This window comes from Alternaria hordeiaustralica, assembly GCF_023758085.1.
Source record: "Alternaria hordeiaustralica strain BMP 2776 chromosome Unknown scaffold_20, whole genome shotgun sequence".
NCBI classification, from domain to species: domain Eukaryota; kingdom Fungi; phylum Ascomycota; class Dothideomycetes; order Pleosporales; family Pleosporaceae; genus Alternaria; species Alternaria hordeiaustralica.
In genome coordinates, this window is record NW_026056792.1 from 91,476 (window position 1) to 112,379 (window position 20,904).

The window sequence follows — 20,904 nt, forward strand, 5'->3', positions numbered from 1 at the left end:
GACCATGTTGCTGAGTCAACCAACAACAGGATTGCTAGAAATTGCGCGTACATTTTCAGCGGATGTCCAGATGTCGAAGCCGCGGGAAAATAGTCACTAAACTAGAAGTAATGAATTTTGTGCCATACAATGCCGCTAACCCAAACACCTTGCTAACGAAAGCAAGTTCGACAGACAGACGATACGCATACACAGAACAGCCCCCCATCATCGTACATCGGCCCCTACCAACAGCTCGCCAGCCGGATAATGCCACTCATATCCCTGAGATCTTATCCAAACGACGATTTCTTTGCCACACCCTGATGAGTGATCAGATACATGTAGTCCTCGTTCAGTTTTCTAACAGCGTCAGCACCAAGCATGAGAAAGTTAATGTCCTGATGTTCAAGACCTGGCTTCCTCAAGCTCGAGCTCCAACTGCCTGATGCGCTCATCCTTTTCACGGTCCGAGGGCTCGGAGCTGGCAACCTTGGTCTTGAGCATCGAGACTTCGCGCAGAAGGAGTGCGATTTGATCGGTTTGGTCTGACATGACCCTGTTTTGCTGCTCAAGCTGTGACTTGATGTCGCCTAATGCATCGCGAAGAGCGGAAGCGGGACCACCGGCGCTAGGTGTGGAGGTCGTAGCAGCTGTAGTGGGCGTAGAGGAGGTAGGTGCAGCAGATGAAGCGGGTGTGGAGGATGCTGCAGGAGTTGGAGTGGGAGTGGGAGTGGGCTTCGCGCTCTCAGGTTCCTTGGAGATAGTGGGGCCCTTAACCTTCTCTTCCTGGCGGGAAGCAGTGAAAGTGCGGCGCTCTGCTGGCTTGGGAATCTCTTCGAAGCTCGACGCGCTCTCGTTGTCCGAAGCATCCTTGTCCGCGAATTTGGAAGCTGCCGACGCCATAGAATCCTTGTTGTCCTTCATAGATGGGGGTGGACCACGAGAAGCGACTGGTGTAGGTATGGGCTCGGGCGCAGGCTTGGGCGGCTCGGCCTTGACGGGGGATGGCTGACTGGTGGCCGGCTGGGAAGGCTTGTAGTCGTTTTCCACCTCTTTGGGGGCTTCGCCCTCATAGACGCTTTCAAGTGAAATCTTGGGCGGCATTGCAGTCTTTCCGCTGAACCAATCGGCAGCCGAAACACCTGGCTTCAGACCTGTCGTAGGCGGGTAAATATCACTCTGGAACATCTCGGAACGGCGGGGGACGATGAATGATACGGGCTCGACGTAGGCATCGTTGACAGTCTTGAAGCAGCGCAGGACCTCGTTCTCGTGCAGGTTGATACCCCGCTTGGGAAGGAAGGCGATACCGCGCTGAGGGTCGCCGGACTTGTATTCGGAGAGGTACTCGAACTTGTCGTTCTCGTATTCGTAGTAGCGGATGTTGCCGTCACTGCGCAAGTTAGTGTATGGCGATAAAATTGGGAGGTCAGACGTACCCCTTGCCGGCGAGGTACAAGCACTGTGTACCGTCGTCCCAGAAGGGCATGCAGACACCGGAGATGGAGTCGAGGATCTGGAAGCCGCCAATGGGCTCCTTGGGGTTGCGCGGGTCCCAGAGACCGAGTTGACGGTCGCTCATGCGCGAGAAGCCAGTGGTCGCGATACGGTCGGTCTCACCCATCCACACAGCGCGGCTGTTCTTGGCACCAGGATGACCGGGAACCTCCTGGGCGGGCTTCTCCTGGCGTACATCCCATACGCGCAGCTTCTTGTCGCGGCTCGTGGTGACGAGGAGCGATCCGTCGGCGCTCCATGAGAGCGATTGGACAATGTCGTTGTGCTTGAGCGTGAGCTGTGGCAGACCGGCCTCGACGTCCCAGAGCTTTACGGTGTAGTCGCCAGACGCGCTGGCGAGGACGTTCTCGGCGGCGGTGTTGAAGAGGACATGGCCGACCTTCCTGTGGCAGTGTTAGATGCGAATCTCGACCGAGCGCATCGGCGTACCTCATGTGGCCGCTCAGCTTGGCGACAGGCGCGACATCAGCGGGCTCCTCGGCATCGGTGTGCAGGGTGAAGTTCTCGGGCACCTTCCAGATGCCGACTTTGCCGTCGTCAGAGGCCGAGGAAATGAGAGAGTCGTTGAAGGGAGACCTGCGCGCGGTTAGCGTCGTGCTCGGCCCTGTCATGCCATGTGCGACCATACCAGTCGGTGTCGAGGACGGCGGCAGTGTGGCCGCGGAAGAGAGGGAGCTGGTCGGGCGCCCGGCCGCGCTCGTTGATGGGGATGACGGCAAAGGCGCCACCGCCGCTGGCTTCCCAGTTGACCGAGATGTATTCGGGGTTGGCCTAGGGGGGTGAGCGCAAGTACGACGGGGTCGCGTGCGGGAGAGCTGACCTTGATCAGGTTGGTGTCCCACGCATTCTTGGAGATGCGGAGGTTATCGTAGCATTGCTCCTGCAAGACGGTCAGTACACGTGCGTGCTAGATCCATGGATAGCATTGGAGCGTACCTTTTTGGTGCCCTTGCCAAAGACGTGGCCTGGCAGGCGGTGTTAGCATGTTGGGCTGGGCGGGCGTTGGACATCAACACTCACGGTACTTGGACGCTCGCACAAATCGGCCGGCCATGGTTGCGGGTGGCAGTGACGGGGGTGGTGGCGAGTGTAGGAATGACAGACTCTCGGGCCTCGGGCGTTGGGCTATAAGAGGCGCTGCGGTGGGTGCGAGGGCAATGCGACGGTTTCGAGCGCGTGTTTCGAGTCCTGGGACGCAGTTGCCCCCAGCATGCCTATGCAGGCGCCTTGGCGGTGGGCCCGCGATGCCCGCTCCAATCTCGCCAACGGTCCCTAGTCACCCTCGTCACTCCACCACTCCACCAATTTGCAGCTGTTTATGCAGCCCCAGCCCAGCAACCGCATGTTCGCAGCACGATCTCCAACTAACGACTTAGTACAATATGCCTGAGGCCGGTCCTGAGGTCACGGGAATGCAACTTCTGTTTTCACATTTCTTCTTGTGCTAGTTTCCTTCGACTGTCCGTGGTCAATACTTTGCGTCTACTACTACTACTACTACCAACAAACACTCAAACCATATTCAGGCAGACCCGTCCCTAAATATCCTCAAACACCTTCCTCTCCGCCCTTGCTTCAATCATGCCTAGCTCTTCGCACCTTCCGCGAAGCCAAATCGTCCACTCGTCGTCGCCAGCAGCCAGAACCACATTTTCTTGCGGGTAGACGACCCACTGTATTCCCGAGAGAGCTTTATCCATACCCTTGTTGAAGAGCTGCGTTTGTTCCTTGCTCCACGATTGGAATATGTCGCAGAGCTGTTCGCGGACATGATCCTTATAAGCATTTTCGACGAGGTGGGTATACCGCCCCATGTATTTGCGCCGTGGCCGTCGACTCTTGCGATCGACGGTTGCATCATTAGGAAATTTCTCTGAGCAACCATCCGTAAGACGCAAGTATGCGATATACTGATCAACCGCTTCGACGAACTCAGTTGCCCATTGCAAGGCTGTTGGCGCCTTGTTGTGGAACTCCATAGGATTTTCCAAGTGCGTTGATATCAACGGAACGATGTGGTACAGCATCACCCCTAACCCCATGCCCACGTCGAAGGGCTGAGCCGAATTAGTACGGATTCTGGCAATGATCGCTGGTATTTTAAAGTCGTATCCCATCTTTCTGAGCGCGAGGGTGTCGAACGGGTGCTTTTTGGCTCGTTTGACTGCTTGCTCTGGTGCACCGGTAGTGTCTGGTGCGTGCTGGACTCCATCTATCAGAGGCCTCCCCGCCCTTTTAGCGCCCTGTGTCTGTGGAATGGCCATGGCCGGCAGTGAGTGCAGATTCGAATTATGGCTTTTCAGGTGAATGATCTCGACGTGTAAGATAAAGATTCCCCCGGGCAGGCCACGGGTAGGTAATTTGTTTTCGTAGTGTTTGCGCTGGCATTGTTGAAGTATGTCTTTGTCACAACACGTCAGCTTTGCTAATAGCATGGCTTTGAGCGTTCCCATGTCCGGTGATGTCTTTCACTACATTGTGTGATGTTGAAACTACTCGAAGCACTGGGGCCGTTCAGAAGCGTAGACAGGTGAACTGGGGAACATAGCCATACACCTACCCAAGTCTTGGACGACAAGGCTGAGCACATGCATGCTGCACGCACTTACCCGCAAACGAACCAACACCGACGCAAGTCAGTATGCAGTCTACTATCGCAAATAAGCGGAGCGGAGCTTCTCGAAGGAATGGAAGCTCCCCAGCCTTCCTCGAGTCACCGATCCGCCGTTCGTGAAACTACATCGACGTGTCTCATATCAACCCCATGGAGAGACCACTTTACAGCACGTGCGACTGTCGCGACAGCGCACTCTCTTCTGCCGCCAACGTCCTTTCCATCTTAACATTCGCGTACATTCTGATAGCTGGCACTCTCTACCAGGTGGCTGCGCTCTATCGAGTGAAAAGTGATAGCGACTGGGCTGCAGTGCAGGCGCAAGCGACACGACTACGAGACTTTGCATGGTCGATAGAACGCAGAGATGCTATCAGCACTGAGTTCTTCAAACGACTGGACGATCTGGATAAGGAGATAGCACGGAAGCTTCCTGGCAATGCCGCAACAGGGAAATGGCATCTGGTATGGCGGCAGGCAAGGAGCACCTGGGACAGAGCTGAGATAGAGGAGAAGCTATACAGTCTGGCGCAGATGCGGTATGTTTTGACGGGAGTCCTCTATTTTCCCATAGAGTGAGAGGAATAACAGGCTAACGCTCAGTCCACGCATCAGTCTACTATTTCTCGAGAGTGGATTGAATGACGTTGAGCAAGACAATAAGCCGACGGACCAAGTGCTAGACAAAGCTCGCACCCAGCTCGAAGAGTCGAAACGCCTGTTCCTCACTCAACTCAGGAGCGAGCCCAAGGAGCGGCGAAGACGAACGCTAGATGCGATAAAGAGCGAATCCGGGGAACGAGGGCGCGCAGCTTGGGAGGAGATTGAGGATGTGATCAAGAGGCTTGATGCAGAGGATGTGGAGCGGCGTGGAACCCGGGGGTTTGTCGAAGGCGTTTGATGAAGTGCGGAGCGTAAGAGACGGGGGTTCCCGCTCATAATACGATGCAAAGCGCGTCCATGTCTTTAGATTTGCGCCCGTATCGCAAACAAAAACCAAGGTTCAAAAAGATCCAAGTCAAAAAGCACGATGCAGGTGGTGTTGAGAGGATGGCACACCGCTGGCGGCAGTGCCTCGGCTCACGGGGATAGCGGCAATGAGCTCCCCATTGCTTGCGTGCGGAGAAGCATAACCCTTTACCTCATTCTACCCAGACTTCCTGACCTCCTGCATGCTCATCATTACATATACGGACCAATCTCGCCATGTCTGACGAAACCGAGAAGCCCACCCAGCCCGAAGCGTCCAATGTGACTGACACCCCTGACGTCAAGGAGGTGGTGGATAAGATAGCGGATGCCGCACCCAGGGCGGATCCGAGGGACCTGGACAGGACCGACTTGCTTGCAGGCGTCAAGAAAGTGGACCAAACGATTCTGAGGCTGAACAAGTACGTCAGGTCGAGCGTGTGTCGTTGTGAGGGTCAGAGGCATGAGCTAATGTAGGGCAGACTCCTAGCTTCCCCAGGCGGCCTCTCCGCATTCCTCTCCACATTCAACTACTCCCTCTACATCCTCGCCTACGTGCAGACCAAATCGCCGTCCATTTCCAGCTTCGCGACACGGCTCCTCACGCTGATCCGCCCCGCTTGCGACGATGCAAAGATCTCCGCCGCAACCCTGTTGAACAACGGCACGGTGCCGCCCATCGCTGCGCTCGCCGTCCTCATCTCGAAAGCGCGCACAACGCTGAGGCTGTTTGGTCTCTTCCCGCTGTACGCCTGGTTGCGCTCGCTAGCCTCAGGCCCCAAAGCCGGCACAGATGTCGTGCTGCACCGCATCGCCATGCTGCAGGCGAGCAGCTACTTCTCCTACCAAGCCCTAGAGAACATCTCCCTCCTCGCCGACTCGGGCGTCATCTCGCCCCGCTTCATCTCTACCCTCAACCGCGGCGATTCGACGACTGCGCGTTTATACCTGTATGCCTACCGCTGTTGGCTAGGCGGCGTGTCGTGCGACTTCCTCCGCTTGATGCGCGAGTGGCAGCTCGAGGGCCGCAGGAGGGTGACTAGGCAACAGATGGTTGCCGATGGCCGCGCGATTGCGGAATATCAGGACGAAGAGGACAAGAAGTTTGACAACAGGTGGTGGACCGATTTTGTTATCGCAAGCGCGTGGTTGCCCATGGCGCTGCACTTCAGCAGCACGACTGGAGGCTTGCCAGGCTGGAATCTGGGATGGATGGGTGCCTGTGGTTTGGTGGCTGGAAGTACGAGGTTCAAGGCGCTCTGGGCAAGTACAGCCTAGGGGATTTGTTACCATGGTAAGAGGGCTTACTGGGTTTCGGCACAATTTACATATATTCGAGCGTTTAGCTTTTTTGACAGTTGAGGTATTCGAGCAGTATGAGCCCTTACGTTGTCCATGTCATTTTCCACAGTCCGGTCATGGTGACCATGTGCTGCCGCGGCGATTGCGCCTGCCCTAAACGCATCTTTATGAGCGATACAAGCCGTATGCCGAATGGATACGGAACGCACCTGCTTCTACACTACATGGAGCTAGCCGTACAGGGAAAGCCCAACCGACTATCCAGAAGTGGGGAAGTGACTATCTCCCAGACACGATTACGTCGGCCCATCCTGCTCCCGCCTGGGACCACGAACATACAATCGACAACGCTGGCGTCACCACACGCCCACAAGAATTGGGACTCACCACCTTTTGGAACACCTTCGTTGAGCTAAGCTGTTCCTGAAACATGGCAGGCAATAGTGTATGTTCGCGACCACCAACGGCATGACATTGACTGACTCATTTCCTGATCTAGAGTCTTGGTCTAAATCCTCAAGACTTTAACATTGTCGAAGCTAGTATCGGTCATCATCTAGAAGCTCTCGAAGAACAACGGATTACCAGCGTGGATCTTGTCATCAGCTGTCTGAATCGCATTGCCAAGTTCGACACTATCCAAGGTCTGAACGCCTTTACGGTATTCAACGAGAAGGTCCTCCAAGATGCAGCAGCTTCCGATGCTCGGCGTGCCCAAGGCCTCAAGCCTCGACCTTTGGAAGGTATACCTTATACGATCAAAGACAGCTACAAAGTTGCCGGCATGACAGTCACAGATGGCTCACCTGCTCTGAAAGGTGTCATGTCAAGCGGCGACTCTGCAATCGCTGAGAAGCTTCGAGCTGCGGGAGCGATCTTGATTGGAAAAACTAACATGCCACCGATGGCTGCGGGTGGTATGCAGAGAGGCATGTATGGTCGTGCAGAGTCGCCGTATAACTCAAAGTACCTCACCGGCGCCTTCTCATCTGGTTCGTCAAATGGTGCTGCAACATCTGTGACGTCCAGCATGGCAGTCTTCGGCATGGGTAGCGAGACCGTCAGCAGCGGACGAAGTCCAGCGTCCAATAACGCCATCGTATGCTATACGCCATCGAAGGGACTCTTGAGCTGTCGCGGGTTGTGGCCTTTGTACATCACATGCGATGTGCCAACCCCGTATGCGAGATCGGTGGACGACATGTTGGAAATACTGAATGTCATTGCTACTCCAGATGAAGACACCACGGGGGACTTCATACGCGAACAGAAGCATGTGCAGATACCTCAGCCTCCTTCGATCGATTACACTACTCTACGAAACGACGAAGCGCTGCGAGATAAGAGGGTTGGGGTGCCGAAGATGTACATTGGCCAGAAAGACTCAGATCCACACGCAAAACATCCTTACGTTTCACCGGGGGTCGTCGCAATATGGCAACGGGCAGCAGAAGACCTTAAGTCTTTGGGGGCAGAGATCGTCTACACCGATTTCCCTCTGATAACAAATTACGAAAACGACTCCCTTTCAGGCGAGGCGAACAACGTCGATGGACGTCCCGCGAACTGGAACCTCCTCGAGCGAGGCGTTCTTATCGCCCAAGCGTGGAACGCTTTTCTCGTAGACAACAATGACCCCAACATCAAGTGCTTAGCCGACATCAAAGATCCTGCGATGCTATTCCCAAAGCCACCAGACTACAAGCCGGATCGCTTTCTCGAAGTGAGGAATTGGATTGATTACCCCGGTCTGCCCAAGATGGTCCAGGATGGGAGTATACATGACATACAGGGTATGGAGCAAGCTCTCAAAGCTCTCGAAGCTCAAAGAAAACGCGATCTAGAAGATTGGATGGACAAAAATGGGCTGGATATCGTTGCATTTCCTGCGCAAGGCGATGTCGGTCTCGCAGATCTTGAATTCGACATTGACAGTACGACACATAGTCTCCAGAATGGCGTGAAATACTCCAACGGTAATCGCGCAATCAGGCATCTCGGTGTACCTACTGTTAGTGTACCCATGGGTGTCATGAGCGACAAGAACATGCCTGTGAACATCACATTCGCTGGGAAGGCTTACGAAGATGATTAAGTGATTAAGTAGGTACACTAGGGTAATAAAGCATGTAAAGTACTTCTAAATAAGTAAATTTATAAGAAAATAGGCCCTCTACCTACTTATAGTAATAATTAGCTAAAAATAAAAGTCTTAAGTACTAAGCCTAAAAATAAGCTATAAATAAAAATCTTATTAAATTATTAGAAGGTAACTTTCTATAATAAGTACTATAAAACTTTATAAGCTTTTTTAAGTATAAAGAATAACTAAAGCTATAAAGTATAGTTATAGTAGTAAAAGAAGGCCTTATATATAAAATTTTACTTTAATTTTTCTCTTTTTTTTTTCTTATACTATATTACTTAAAATACTAAGTAAGTATTATTAGTAATTATTATTACTACTACTTTTACTAACTTAAAAGCTATAAAATATTTTCTATATTTAACTACTACGCTATTTTTTTTATAGCTTCTACTATAATAAAGCTTATAAATTTTTTACTAAATATACTTAAATAACTAAGTATTAATACTCTAAAGCTATAAACTATTAAGACTATTAAAATTTTATATATATATATAACTATACTTAATATTTAAGTAGCTACTTTTATAACTACTAAGTATAACTATAAAGTTTAAAATATTAATAGTAAAGCTATAGTAGTAGTAATAAAAATAAAAAGCTATATACTTATAATAAAAAAATAGTAAAGTATTTTAAAAACTATATAAGTTAGTAAATAGTTTAATACTATAATAGTAGCGTACTACTTTAAGTAGTAAATAAAAAAAATAAAAAAGCTAATAGTTAAAATTAGTTAGCTTATTATTATAAATAAAAATAAAGTAGTATTTATAAAGTTTTTATTTAGTAATAAGAATATTATATAGATAGTTTTAGTATAGTATTACTTTAGTAAATACTAAAGATAAGCTATAGTAGCGTATAGCGTATAGAAGAATTACTAAAATAAGTATAAATATTAAATTTAATAAAATTAAAATAAGTAGTTAATTAATAAACTTAGTACTAAAGTACTAGCTAAAACGCGACCAGGCTTACGAAGATACTAAGCTATTGGAGTATGCATATGCGTTTGAACGAGCGACCAAGAGACGTACACCGCCTCCTCTTACCGCCCTACCCACCGATATCATCCGAAAGGCATCCTCCTCGCCACCCAAAAACAAGCCTCTAATTGAATCCGTTGCAGCTGTATCCAACGCTATCGTGGGACTCACTATCCAAGTCTCCATGGTCGCCTACGGTGGCTCTGACTATCCGTCACCAGCAACGTCACTGGAGGTCTTCGTAGACGGGGAGGCGGTATTTCACGAGAACGCCAACAAGTTGGAGTGGAACGTTTCGTTCGCAAATAAAGTTCAGAGGCCGAAAGTCCTGGGGTGGGATCTCAAGCCGTTGCCGAAGAGAGACATCATGGTCATCGTGGTTGTGAAGAGGCAGTTGGATGGGGAGGGCCTGCAGAGGGAGGCAAGGGTACTTTGGGTACCTGTCGATGAACTTGGTGAAGCGTCTGCCTGAATATCTGCAAAGACCTACTGCAAAGAACTGCATCTGTTACGCCTGTATAGCACAAGGTTGCGGGGACGATCATGCTCTAAACAACCAAGTCGCATAGAGCGAAGCACCTCGCATCAACTCGACCACTTCACTTTGACAAAACACCGTGTACTTATGGTAAAGCGATAGTTGCAAACGAGTCAGACCTTCCTAACTAACGATACACCCACAACACCTCAACGCAACAAAGTGAACCTCGATAGAGACGTGCTCAACCAACCTGCATCCCACCAGGCAACGCCGTCAGCCAACCATCAAAATTCTCGCCAACCATATCCTTAACATTGCACTTATTCTGCGTCGCAATGTTCTGCTTCTTCAGCGTCGGCGCCGACACATAATTATTCCCATCCATAGCCTTCTGCAGCGAGTCGTCCTTCCAGCCGAACAGGTAGTCCGCATGCGTCGAGAAGCCAGTCGCGTCGCCGCTAGACCAGACAAAAGGCTGGCTACCATCGCTTGGCCAGTCGGCCTTGTTGTTAAACTGCTTCGTGTCCCAGACCGTCTCTAGGAGGATCTGGGGCAGGCGGACGGGGTGTGTAGATGGACACGTGCCGCCATTTTCAAATGTACCCGTCGCGGGATACGAGACGTGTTCGCGGTGGTTTGGTGAATCGAGGTTCACGCCGTCCCAGCACTGGAAGCAGTCAGTACACACATGCAACGTACAATTACAACGTCGGAACTCTTACAGTTGGAAACCGATGGTTAATCATGATGCCGGCCGGGCAAGGCTGCTTCGGAAACTCGAGTGTTTCAGGCTCCCGGGTACCCTCGTTTTGCATGCAGATATATGTCAACTGTCGAAAGTCGCGCGCTTCCTCACGAGAGCGGTACGAGACATCGCCGATTAGCATGCGAAAACCGGGCTTGAAGGCTGTTACTTTTGTGGTTTGCGAGGTGCTGAAGAGGGCGTCGGTCATGTAGTATACAACCTGCATGCATGTTAGGCGTTGGCTGTGATGGGGTAAGAAGAAGGTACGTACCATGCCGCCGTTGGTACCTTCCATGCCTTGTTGCGCTCGTTGGGGTACGCGTTTGAAGGTGCCGTTCTTGGCTTTGAAATACACGACTGCAGTCCAGTAGTTGCCTACAGTCATCTCATTAGCGTCTCTCAGTCATCTAGAACTGTGTTGTAGTCCTCACTCAAGTCTTCGGAAAACTCGCACGTGGTGCATGTCGAATGTGTCGCCAGATCATGGCCTTTGGCTGGATCCATGGTGACGTTGAAGGAGTTCTGACAGTGTCAGCAATAGAATGCTTGTTTGGAGATGGGTGGTCTTACACCTCCGATGATCTGATGAAGATGTGGCGAGGGATTCGAGCCTGGGTTCACCAACGGGTCAAGTCTCTGGACTGTCAACTGCGCGCAGCCAAAGCGCAAAAGGCCTGCTTTCGCAGTCGCGACGAACCCGAAGGCAATTATGAAGGTGTGTAGTTTCATGTCGTTACGTTCCTGTGGTCTCCAGCGTTCCGATGTTATCGACCACTACCAAATAGCAGTTTGCAGCCCATGGCAAGTCTATCCTTCATACTATGGGTGCCACGACTTGATTTCCAAGATACTACCAACTGCCGTCTTTCACGAGCATCAATGCGAAGAGCCGAGGGCCAGGGTAATGTAAGCTAATATCGCGTAGCGAATGCGAGCTCAGATGCCAAGGAAGATCGAACGTCGTCGTTCCATGAAGGAGGTCATTCATCTGAAGCCTTCAAATGAGCAAACGCCTGGAATGAGTGTTCTCTAGAGTGGTCGAAGGACAAGAGCTGAAAAGGTGCACGACGCGGGACGATCCGTCCGATGCCTACAGAAACTGCAGCTGACCGTGGGTGTAACCTGCATTCGTTCTCCTCCAAAATACCGCAAGCTGCATAGTACTTCCGGATATATTGTTCCAAGCGACCAGCACGAGTTGCAATCGGATACATGAGTCCGGGATGCTCAGTGCCAGTGACGTCCGATGACAGACAGTTGAGTAGAGCAAAGCGGCACCACACAACGACAAACACTTCCTAACCAACCACTCTCACTTTTTTCGATCACCTAAATCCATCATGATGCTCTTTCTCGCCGTTCTGGCAACTCTTCTCGCTCTCAGCGCCGCCCAAACATACCCAGAGTGCACTGCCGAAGTCGCACGGAGCGACGACTGCGCCGCGGTCATCAACGCAAACGCCTGCTACAACAAGTTTCGGTGGAACGCGCAGACCTTGACATGCATAGATGGAGATGATAATGCGGTAAAACAAAAGAAGGTAAGGCATTCAACGGCTGACGATGGAGATTATGGCGCTGACCACGGTGGTGCATGACAGGTGTGCGCTTGTTGCAGCTGTGTCGGAAAAGTCATGTGTGACTGGGCGACGAAGCAAAAGTATTGTTGAGATATTGGATATTACTCGGGTTACGTTGAGACGTAGGTAGTCAAGGACGCCTGGAAAACAGATCGAGTCTACGGACATTTGTATACATTGACTTCTCTGTGACTGCCGCATGATCAGCACTCGTTGTATAAGAAGACAATACATCGAACCAAAACCAGTCCCGAGTCCGAGTCAAAGCCGCACCCTGATTCCGTAATACAATAGCATGGGTTTTAGCTATCGTTCCTGGCGACATCTGAATACGATCTGTAAGGGGTTCATGCGCCTTGTGATGTCTGCATCATTACGGCACGGGAGCCTTGGCAAGGCTGACAGCCACCGCAACCAGCCGCCTAGTGATTAAGGGGTTTATGAAGCTTTCTGTTGAAATAGTTCTTGCTTCTGTACTTTCTCTACGCCAGCTCTACGATGAAGGCGTTCTTATGCCTGTCGTACCTAGCGGCGTCTGTTTTAGCCGAGTTCACAAACCCCAACTGGATTAACGGGAAGAGATTTTGGTCCAAAGGCGAGGAGATAACTATCCGATGGGACGACAATTGGCCGAATTGGGGTGATGGGCCCGCCGGCGACGAGTCTCTCCTTGATCTCTGGATTACAGGCTATGCCAACGACGCATTTGTACGAAAACTATTTGGTACGTTATTATCGGCGTTGTTTATCCCGGCGACCTGGGAAGCTAATCGATATTCGCAATAGAACTGGATACGACCGATGTGCGGCAAGGTGGGCAATGGGACTGGACGGTCGATGTCCCCGACGATCGCGCCAACGGCAGTAATCATGTCTTTCGATGGAAAGAGCATCGCGACGATGATGTATGGGATAACTATTCGTGGGGATATCGGAGCATGATGTTTGCGGTATCCAGAGCTATTGGGCCCTCTTCCTCGTCATCCACAACCACATCGAACTCAGGAGCAGAGTCTACGGCTATCTCGAACAGCATGACCACTTCGGACCACGACTTATCCAACCCACCCAGTGGAATTCCAAGCCCCGAGAATACTCCGTCAGGCAACGATAGAGCTTCGCGCGGTACAAGTTCAGGTGTTATTGCAGGTGCGGTAGTTGGTAGTCTGGTCGGTCTATTGGCTATTGTCGCGGCTTTCGTTCTCGGTCTGAAGAGAGGGAAGATAAGGGAGAAGGGCAAAGCAATCATCGATGACTCTGGCGACAGGGTGCAGAAAGATGCGCCTTCTTCTGCAACAGCAACGCCAGCACCGATTGAGCATAACAAAAGGCGCTACAAGACGAGCGATTTGCCCGAGTGGGTTGCACCGAGATGATTTGGGACTGGAAGATTTGCCAGTCGCCAAAATGATAAGAATATTCGGATGTGTGCGTACATAGTCCCAATCTCAGCAAGTCTCACCAGATAGTGTATCCCCCATCCACGATGATCTCGCTACCCGTGACGTAGCTGCTAGCATCACTGACCAACCAGACGGCCGCCCCGCGGAACTCCTCTGGCTTGGCGATCCTCTTCATGGGAATATCCTTCAACCACTCTTTGCTCAGCTTCTCCATCTCTTCGCCCTCGTTAGCCTCGGTCTGGATATATCCCGGGCTCAGTGCATTGACGCGGATGCCGTGCGGCGCCCACTCTGACGCCAGTGACTTCATGAGATGGGCCGATGCAGCTTTGGAAGCGTTGTATGCCGACTGCTTCTGCGGGCGGTTGACAATGGAGCCGGACATTGACGAGACGATCAGGATGCGGCCGTCGACCTTGTTGTCGATCCACCATCTACCTGCTGTGCGAGAGAAGAGGAAGGTTCCAGTCAGATTGACGTCGATCATTCGTTTGAAGTCTTCGAAAGGGTAGTCCTCGGCTGGTGCGCCACCGGTAATACCAGCATTCGTAACGAGGATATCCACGGTCCCAAAGTCTTTGACGATCTTTTCCCACGTAGACTTGACGCCTTCCTCGGACGATGTGTCGCACTCGTAGCCATGCACCTTTGGGGGTGAGAGACCCTGATTCTTAGCCTCTTCAATGAGGGCACTGGCTGACCTGTCGGCACCTTCTTGCTTAAGGTCTACAATGGCACCATGGGCGCCGGAAAGGGCGAAGGCGGCGAGGATCTGTTGACCAAGACCTTGAGAAGCACTGCATGGCACGTTAGCTTGATTGTAACTGTGTTTAGTGTCTCGTGAGAGTGACACCAGGGGTGGATAGGTCGTAGCTGCCCCTGGCGCGGGTTGGTGGTCTCATACCCGGTAACTATAGGAAGTCAGTTAGCTTGTCAAGAGACTCTCTTGACTACCTACCAACAGCGACCTTGCCCTCAAGCGAGAAGTCAGGCAAAGTCCTGCGCTGTGTGTGAGCAAAGCGAATAGTAGGTCTCAATAGATGCGAAAGCGTCTTCGAAGTCCTCAGGATAGCATCGCGGGCGACATACGGGGGCATTTTGAACGTTTGATTCTGTGATATGAGTAAGTGGGAGATGAATTCTGGTATCAAGAAAGCGTGGAGCTGTATGTTGTAAGACTGGAAGAGCCCGTGAGGCTCTTTTGTTTGTTGCAACGTTTACCAGGTACGCTCTTGTGATGGAGGAATTACGTCACTTTTGCGTACACCTGTGCTCAACCGAGTCATGTCCGGGATGTTGTTACTTCGCGGTCAACAAAGGTATTAACAGGTAGGAACTTGATGTAGCGAGGTTTTGATGTATGGCAATAGCGTTGCAGGTCAGATGGGAATCGATGAGGTAGTGATTCGAGAGCACAGCAATTGGACTCAAGCCAAGAGAAAACAGTGGCTATATTCAACGGGTTGTAGCAAGCCTTCCTATGACGATGTTCGCTAGCTGACAGCACCTAGGTGTCCTTCAAGAAGTCGATCGTAACATCATGGCCGAGTATGAGGTGTCCTCGCCCTACATGACGGTGCACCAGCAGGACTCGTCGCAACCGCAGCAGTCGCACGACTCGCCGCACTTCGGGGCTGGTGAGGGCTTGATGATAGTCGAGATGGAAGAGGCGACACTGGCAGGCATCTTGATGGTATTGGTGTGGAGGTGATACTGGACGGAGTGTTAGTTGCGTAGCTGGTAGCATGCCTGGATCACTTACTGTAATAGTCTTGTTGGATGTGAAGAGAATCGAGAGCCCAAGAGCCAAACGTGCTGTATTTGTGTGTGGGTGCGATAGGTGAAATTCGTAGACAGCGAAGTGAAAAGGTGGTGGGAAGTGAGTGTTCTCCTTCGCGGATGTCCACGACCCTTTATATCACTAGGTCGCAGGTCAGCAGGCGTTACAGTCTTCCCCAGCTCGATAATTCCAGGGTAGTAGCTTCCGTCATTGCGGCCTGCGCGCCTTGTCATTCGACCTCATCGGTGGCACACATCAAGCTCTGACCCTCAGGCATGCATGTCCATGTTTCAACATCTGCCAGTTGTCAGGCCTGGAACTGGTCGCTCGGCCCTGCTGCACCGCCTCACCGACGCCGCTATCTCTCGAGCAAACCCAGGATGCAAGTCTGGACGGTGTGACAGATGAAAACGGCCGCGGCTGGGGTGGCTCAGCTTGCTCACGGTCATGTCTCATTGGTTCTGATTGGTGTCACGTAGACGTTTGTCGTAACAATCTGCATTAGAGCATGCCAACCCTTGCGAGGTGCATGCACTGATTGCGTGGCTAAGCTCAACTAAGCTTTGTGGCGCCAATAAATCCCTCACAAAATCAAGGAACAAGCTTTGCCAAGCGGCAGCTGAGAGCTTGGCTGTGAATGTGTTGTGCCGGGCTTTGTGGGTCGGTTCGTCTGCAAGTCCAGTTTAGACACTCGGCTGTGCCACAATCGACGTGGTGTATGGCGTCGTGTTGCAGTGGCTGCGTACCCGTTGGACATGGCGCTGAGGTTCGGCTGAGGCCACGCGTCGTAGCGGTGTCTCGGGTGGTGCTTATACGCGCTCGACTCTGCGGGCCGATATTAGAGACATGAAGACGCGTACAGTCATGGGAGGGTAAAACTGCGAATCTGTTTTAGAGCGTTTATCGCTTCGCGCACATGGTGCGCATCGTTACTAAGTCATGATGAGGGATTCGAGAGGTTGGTGGAGCTGCGATCGAGGCTTCCCCAGCTTCCGGCGATCGCGCCCACTGGCACTAAGAGCGCCCACAGACGTCCCTGACAACTCAACCTCTCCTTTACAACCCCATCGGCACATCCTCTCTGTCCAGCCCACACCATTCGACGCTCCTGAACCACAATGCTTGTTGTATATCCACATCTAAACTGTCCTGTGAGCTCTCGACTCTGTTCTTCCCTTCGAAGTACCCCTCCTGCCCATCAAATCTGTCGGCTACTGCCACATCTACGAAGGCGATTGCAGCTTGCTCGACGGTCACCAATCGAGGCTGGAAGTAGCCAATCAACGGCAACAACCAAGTCACGACCGTAGCCATGATCTGAATTGTTCGCGGAACGTGCGGCTGGTGGAATGCCCGCGATGTAATCAGATCCAGAGGATCCACCGCAACCGCGCGGATGGACTCTACATCTTTCTTCTGATGAAACAGTTAGGCTGCAAGCCAAGCAGGGTCTTCGACAACGGGAGACTTACTACTTTCAGGCGACGATTGAGCTCGTACATCACCATGATGGAGACCAACTTGCTCACAGCATATCTTTGGAAGCCTCGTCCCAACTCTTCGCCTTCCTTATCAGGTTCTGGATGAACCAATAGTTCCAAATCGTTTGGGATATGAGTTGGATATCCCTTGACGAGGCTTGCTTCCTCCGGTCGATGTGCGCCGCTGCCCGAAAAGACGATACGGCCATGAACTGGGTCCATGGCACTCATGAGCCTGCAACACAAAGCAAAATGTGCAAGATGATTGACCGCAATCGACATTTCGTATCCGTCTTTCGAATATTTCGGCCCGCCGGACAAATTCCATGTCATCGCATTGCAGATAATCGACCGGATGGGTGGAAGCTGCTTGTCCTCAATCTCAACAAGGAGCGCTCTGCTGAATACCCGAACGTTTTCCAGTGAGGAGAGATCGAGCTTTCTTATAGACACTTGTCCGTCGGGGTGCTGGGCTACAAGTCGACGAAGTTTTAGCGTGTTTGCATCTTTCTCTGAATTGTCTCGGACGGTAAGAACCAGGTTGAAGGATGGGTATGCTTCCAACAGGTACTTGACTGATGGTAAAGCTAGCGAACCGTTCGCGCCGGTGATTAGGACTGTGCCTGCCATGATGCGCGTAGAAACGAGCGGATGAGAGGAGTGTTCTGGATGCGAAAGAGGCTTTGCAAGAGGGCGCGTCGAAGGAGTCTTCGTTGTTCTTATCTACCCCTTGGGCGCGGTTGCTGACAGGCGAATACGCCCCGTCGTATACCTCGATGCCGGCCTACCGTCTCGGAGCCATCAGTATATACGTAGTCGTCCCGGCATGGGATCTCTCTCCCAAATCCAGCAGGCTTAAATGTTCGTGACTGTGTACGTGCAAACAGTCATGGTATCATGTACACTACGAGTGCGGTTCTCTCAACCCTCACAATCGGTGGTGGTGTGGCCCAGGGCATGTGCGTTCGCTAGTCGCGCCGCCCCTCAACGGCACCTTTGTAACTCCATGGCGCGCATCCTTCCACTTTATGCATGGGCCACGGGCTAGGCAACACCTCTGGTCGCGGAGAGTTACCACATGCAAGAGGAAAAATTGACTTGCTCCGCAGACTACATCAGGATATCGCGAGCAATCTAGAAAAGTTGGTGGTAATGTAGGCTCTACGCCGTACATTTTTTCCCTAGGTTGACGTGACAGTGTCGCATTGCGGCCGGCTCCCGAGCACGAAGGATCATAGCGTATGCATGGCGACAGCAATTGGCTCCACTTTGCCCCTCGTTCCCTTATGGATACGGTCCCGAACATCTCACGATCCGAGCAGCGCAATCCAGGGTCTTTCTTCCACAACCAAGTGTAGCCAGGCGCACAGGTTGGTGATTCAGTATGTATACCCACTGATGATACAGCGAGCTATCTAGACATTATATTCGTGGTGATTCCTACGGATCATTGGAGTCATTCCTGGCCTGCGAGCGTGGATAGAAGAAGAGAAGCGTAAAGGAATCACTTATCTTGCTGCGCGTTCGTCATATGAATCAAGCGATCTGTCTAGGTTCCCCTCTACCCCGAAAGATGACACCCCCATGACATACATACGCACGATTGAGACTATTAGAATGCGTTCATGTTCTACAGCTCCACAAGTCGGAGCTAGCCAAGAGCCAATTCCCACCAACTAAGTTACAGTGATGCTGCTACTTCCACTTGGCAGCAGCGTCCCGTTCGCAAATCCCTCCGTACAGAGAATCATATAGTCGTGACCGCCCAACCTCATCCCAGCCTTGTTCCACGCGTCAAAATGCTTCTGCGTAGTGATTGTACCGCCAACCCTTTTCTCCGTTCTCACCGACCAGAACTGTGTAAAGGTACGAGTCCCCTCAATAGACGGTTTGTTTACGCGCTGGCTAGTGTATAGATCGTAGGTGCCTTCTTCAAAAGTGAAGTTGCCTTTGCGCGTCCAAGGCTCACCTGGGGCAAGGATATCGTAAGACTCGATGATGTAGTATTCGATGAGGGGATTGCGCGTCCAGCCATAGAGGGCGAGGTAACCGGGGCCCTTGGCTTCGTATGTACCCGAGTATTTGACTGTCCTAGTACGATTCATTAGTACAGTTCTGGAAATCGCCTTGAAGCCGTTGCTGCCTTTACCTCGAACCCCCAGGCTTGAATCCCGTACCAGCGACGAAACCACCACCAGGCTGTCCTGACCAGTTGCACGTGTACTTTCCGCCGCCTTGTTGGCTGCACCGGAACGAGCCACCTCCTTCGGACCAAAAGGAATAGTAGCCACCTTGACGGGCTTCGAGCTGCTTCCCGACTGTTTCATGATTGACAAGTGAGGCAACACCGCTCGGTGCAGTGAGAGCAAGACGCAGACTGCCTAGCACGGCGGCGGCGAAGACCGCAAAAGAGACCATGATGCTGGAGCTGATGAGTAGATAGGACAACGTATCTGGCCACCATTGCCGGCGGTCTGTATCTATAATATACCTACTTTACATGTAAGGGCCTAGTATGGGAGTCTTGATATCAAGTGCGCGTGATTCTTCGCGCCAGTTTCTCATTAATCAGCCATTGTTGCGAGATCGCCTCGGGCTCACTGACAGCAGCGTCTGCCAAGGACTGACCTGCCTCTCCCAGCAAGAAACATACTCTGCCAAGACTGGGGTGCATCTTCGTCAATATGTCCGATACTGCTGTGCCGGCTGTTCACTACCGAGCCAGGGGTGGTGCTTTCGATCAGCCGTATGCATCAGACTTCGATCTGCCTTGGTTTGGACTTGTTATCTGCCGGTAGCAGTTGGTACGACGATGCCCAGGTGGTCGAAATGACTGGCACCTATCACCAATCGTGGGTGATGATCGTCGAGCGGACACGTTGTTAATTAAGGAAAAGAGCATGTGAGGTATGGTACCTAGGTAGGCGATGAGGATGTTTCCACAGAATTTTAGCCGGGCGCTTCGACACCGTTGTGACTTAGTCACGGCTCAGAACATAGCAGATCATAAAGCCGGGCAGCTTGAATACAGTGTCGGAGCGATGGGAAAAGGCGCGATGCGGAGACAGCTGGAGGAGACGCGTGCAAGCTTGTTCAAATCGAGTTTAGCGTGTTATCTTAGCTGATCGCCCAAGAACCCGCGAACGAGCTGCAATCTATGAACACGAACCAGACACGCCGTGCCTGCGACATCCCCGTTCTGAGCCCGGCCACTATATATGCAAAAGACCAGACCTCCATCAACAGGTACCGAGCTAGGCTTCCATCTCGTACCCCGGCAGATGATCGAGCCACCCATCCACCTCTTCGTCGACGGAGCTATCAACCGCGCAAGCGTTCATCTCCTCCACAGTCTGAGTCTTCAGCACACCCTGAATACCCGGACTTCCACAATTATGGAACATGCAACTATCGTTCATCACCCGCTGCAAGCTGTCCCCCTTCCACCCAAACACGTAGTCAGCATGAGTACCGTAGCCCTTGCTATCGGAATAACTCCACACAAACGGCTGCGAACCATCGGTTGGCCACATGTCGGCGAAGGCAGTTGTATTCCACATTGTTTCGTATGCTAGCTGAGGCATCTTGATGGGATGCGATGCAGGACACGGGTCCGCCGGGCGGAAGCCGCCTCGTGTCGTCGAGAACATGTGGGATTGATCTAAAGATTGGCGTACGAAGTCAGTTTTTATCTCACAGACAGTTCGCACAGGGAGATTACTGACGGTCGGGAGAGTCAAGGTCGACTCCGTTCCAGCAAGAGGGAAAATGGCTACACATGAAAGACGCAATTAGTAGGTTTCGTGGAAAAAGGAATGAGTTTCTCTTGGGAAGATACGCGTTGCCCGCAAGTGCGTAGCACCTGTTTGCAAGAGTATGCTAACATCGCAGGAAGACTTACTGCCATGCTG

The 20,904-nt window shown here is 51.8% G+C and overlaps 6 protein-coding genes across 6 annotated transcripts; 2 read left to right on the forward strand and 4 right to left on the reverse strand.

Moving 5' to 3' along the window:
* Nucleotides 1-387: 387 nt before the first annotated feature.
* CRN1 (Coronin-like protein crn1) lies at nucleotides 388-2,554 on the reverse strand (the record flags this gene model as incomplete). The annotated part of the gene is made up of 7 exons (XM_049390710.1): nucleotides 388-1,375; nucleotides 1,422-1,883; nucleotides 1,930-2,076; nucleotides 2,129-2,271; nucleotides 2,321-2,380; nucleotides 2,437-2,465; nucleotides 2,521-2,554. The coding sequence occupies 7 exons, from the start codon at nucleotides 2,552-2,554 to the stop codon at nucleotides 388-390; spliced, it is 1,863 nt and encodes a 620-aa protein (XP_049241417.1).
* A 1,710-nt stretch (nucleotides 2,555-4,264) lies between these two features.
* J4E84_008133 (uncharacterized protein) lies at nucleotides 4,265-5,015 on the forward strand (the record flags this gene model as incomplete). The annotated part of the gene is made up of 2 exons (XM_049390711.1): nucleotides 4,265-4,653; nucleotides 4,730-5,015. 2 exons carry the CDS (start codon nucleotides 4,265-4,267, stop codon nucleotides 5,013-5,015), a joined length of 675 nt encoding a protein of 224 aa, XP_049241418.1.
* Nucleotides 5,016-5,320: 305 nt separating this feature from the next.
* Nucleotides 5,321-8,480, forward strand: J4E84_008134 (uncharacterized protein; the record flags this gene model as incomplete). The annotated part of the gene is made up of 3 exons (XM_049390712.1): nucleotides 5,321-5,514; nucleotides 5,566-6,350; nucleotides 6,907-8,480. 3 exons carry the CDS (start codon nucleotides 5,321-5,323, stop codon nucleotides 8,478-8,480), a joined length of 2,553 nt encoding a protein of 850 aa, XP_049241419.1.
* A 1,765-nt stretch (nucleotides 8,481-10,245) lies between these two features.
* On the reverse strand, nucleotides 10,246-11,478 carry J4E84_008135 (uncharacterized protein; the record flags this gene model as incomplete). Its single annotated transcript, XM_049390713.1, has 5 exons — nucleotides 10,246-10,671; nucleotides 10,727-10,969; nucleotides 11,021-11,124; nucleotides 11,181-11,271; nucleotides 11,320-11,478. The coding sequence occupies 5 exons, from the start codon at nucleotides 11,476-11,478 to the stop codon at nucleotides 10,246-10,248; spliced, it is 1,023 nt and encodes a 340-aa protein (XP_049241420.1).
* Nucleotides 11,479-13,787: 2,309 nt separating this feature from the next.
* Nucleotides 13,788-14,829, reverse strand: J4E84_008136 (uncharacterized protein; the record flags this gene model as incomplete). The annotated part of the gene is made up of 3 exons (XM_049390714.1): nucleotides 13,788-14,529; nucleotides 14,637-14,643; nucleotides 14,691-14,829. 3 exons carry the CDS (start codon nucleotides 14,827-14,829, stop codon nucleotides 13,788-13,790), a joined length of 888 nt encoding a protein of 295 aa, XP_049241421.1.
* A 3,840-nt stretch (nucleotides 14,830-18,669) lies between these two features.
* On the reverse strand, nucleotides 18,670-19,411 carry J4E84_008137 (uncharacterized protein; the record flags this gene model as incomplete). The annotated part of the gene is made up of 2 exons (XM_049390715.1): nucleotides 18,670-19,084; nucleotides 19,143-19,411. The coding sequence occupies 2 exons, from the start codon at nucleotides 19,409-19,411 to the stop codon at nucleotides 18,670-18,672; spliced, it is 684 nt and encodes a 227-aa protein (XP_049241422.1).
* Nucleotides 19,412-20,904: the final 1,493 nt, after the last annotated feature.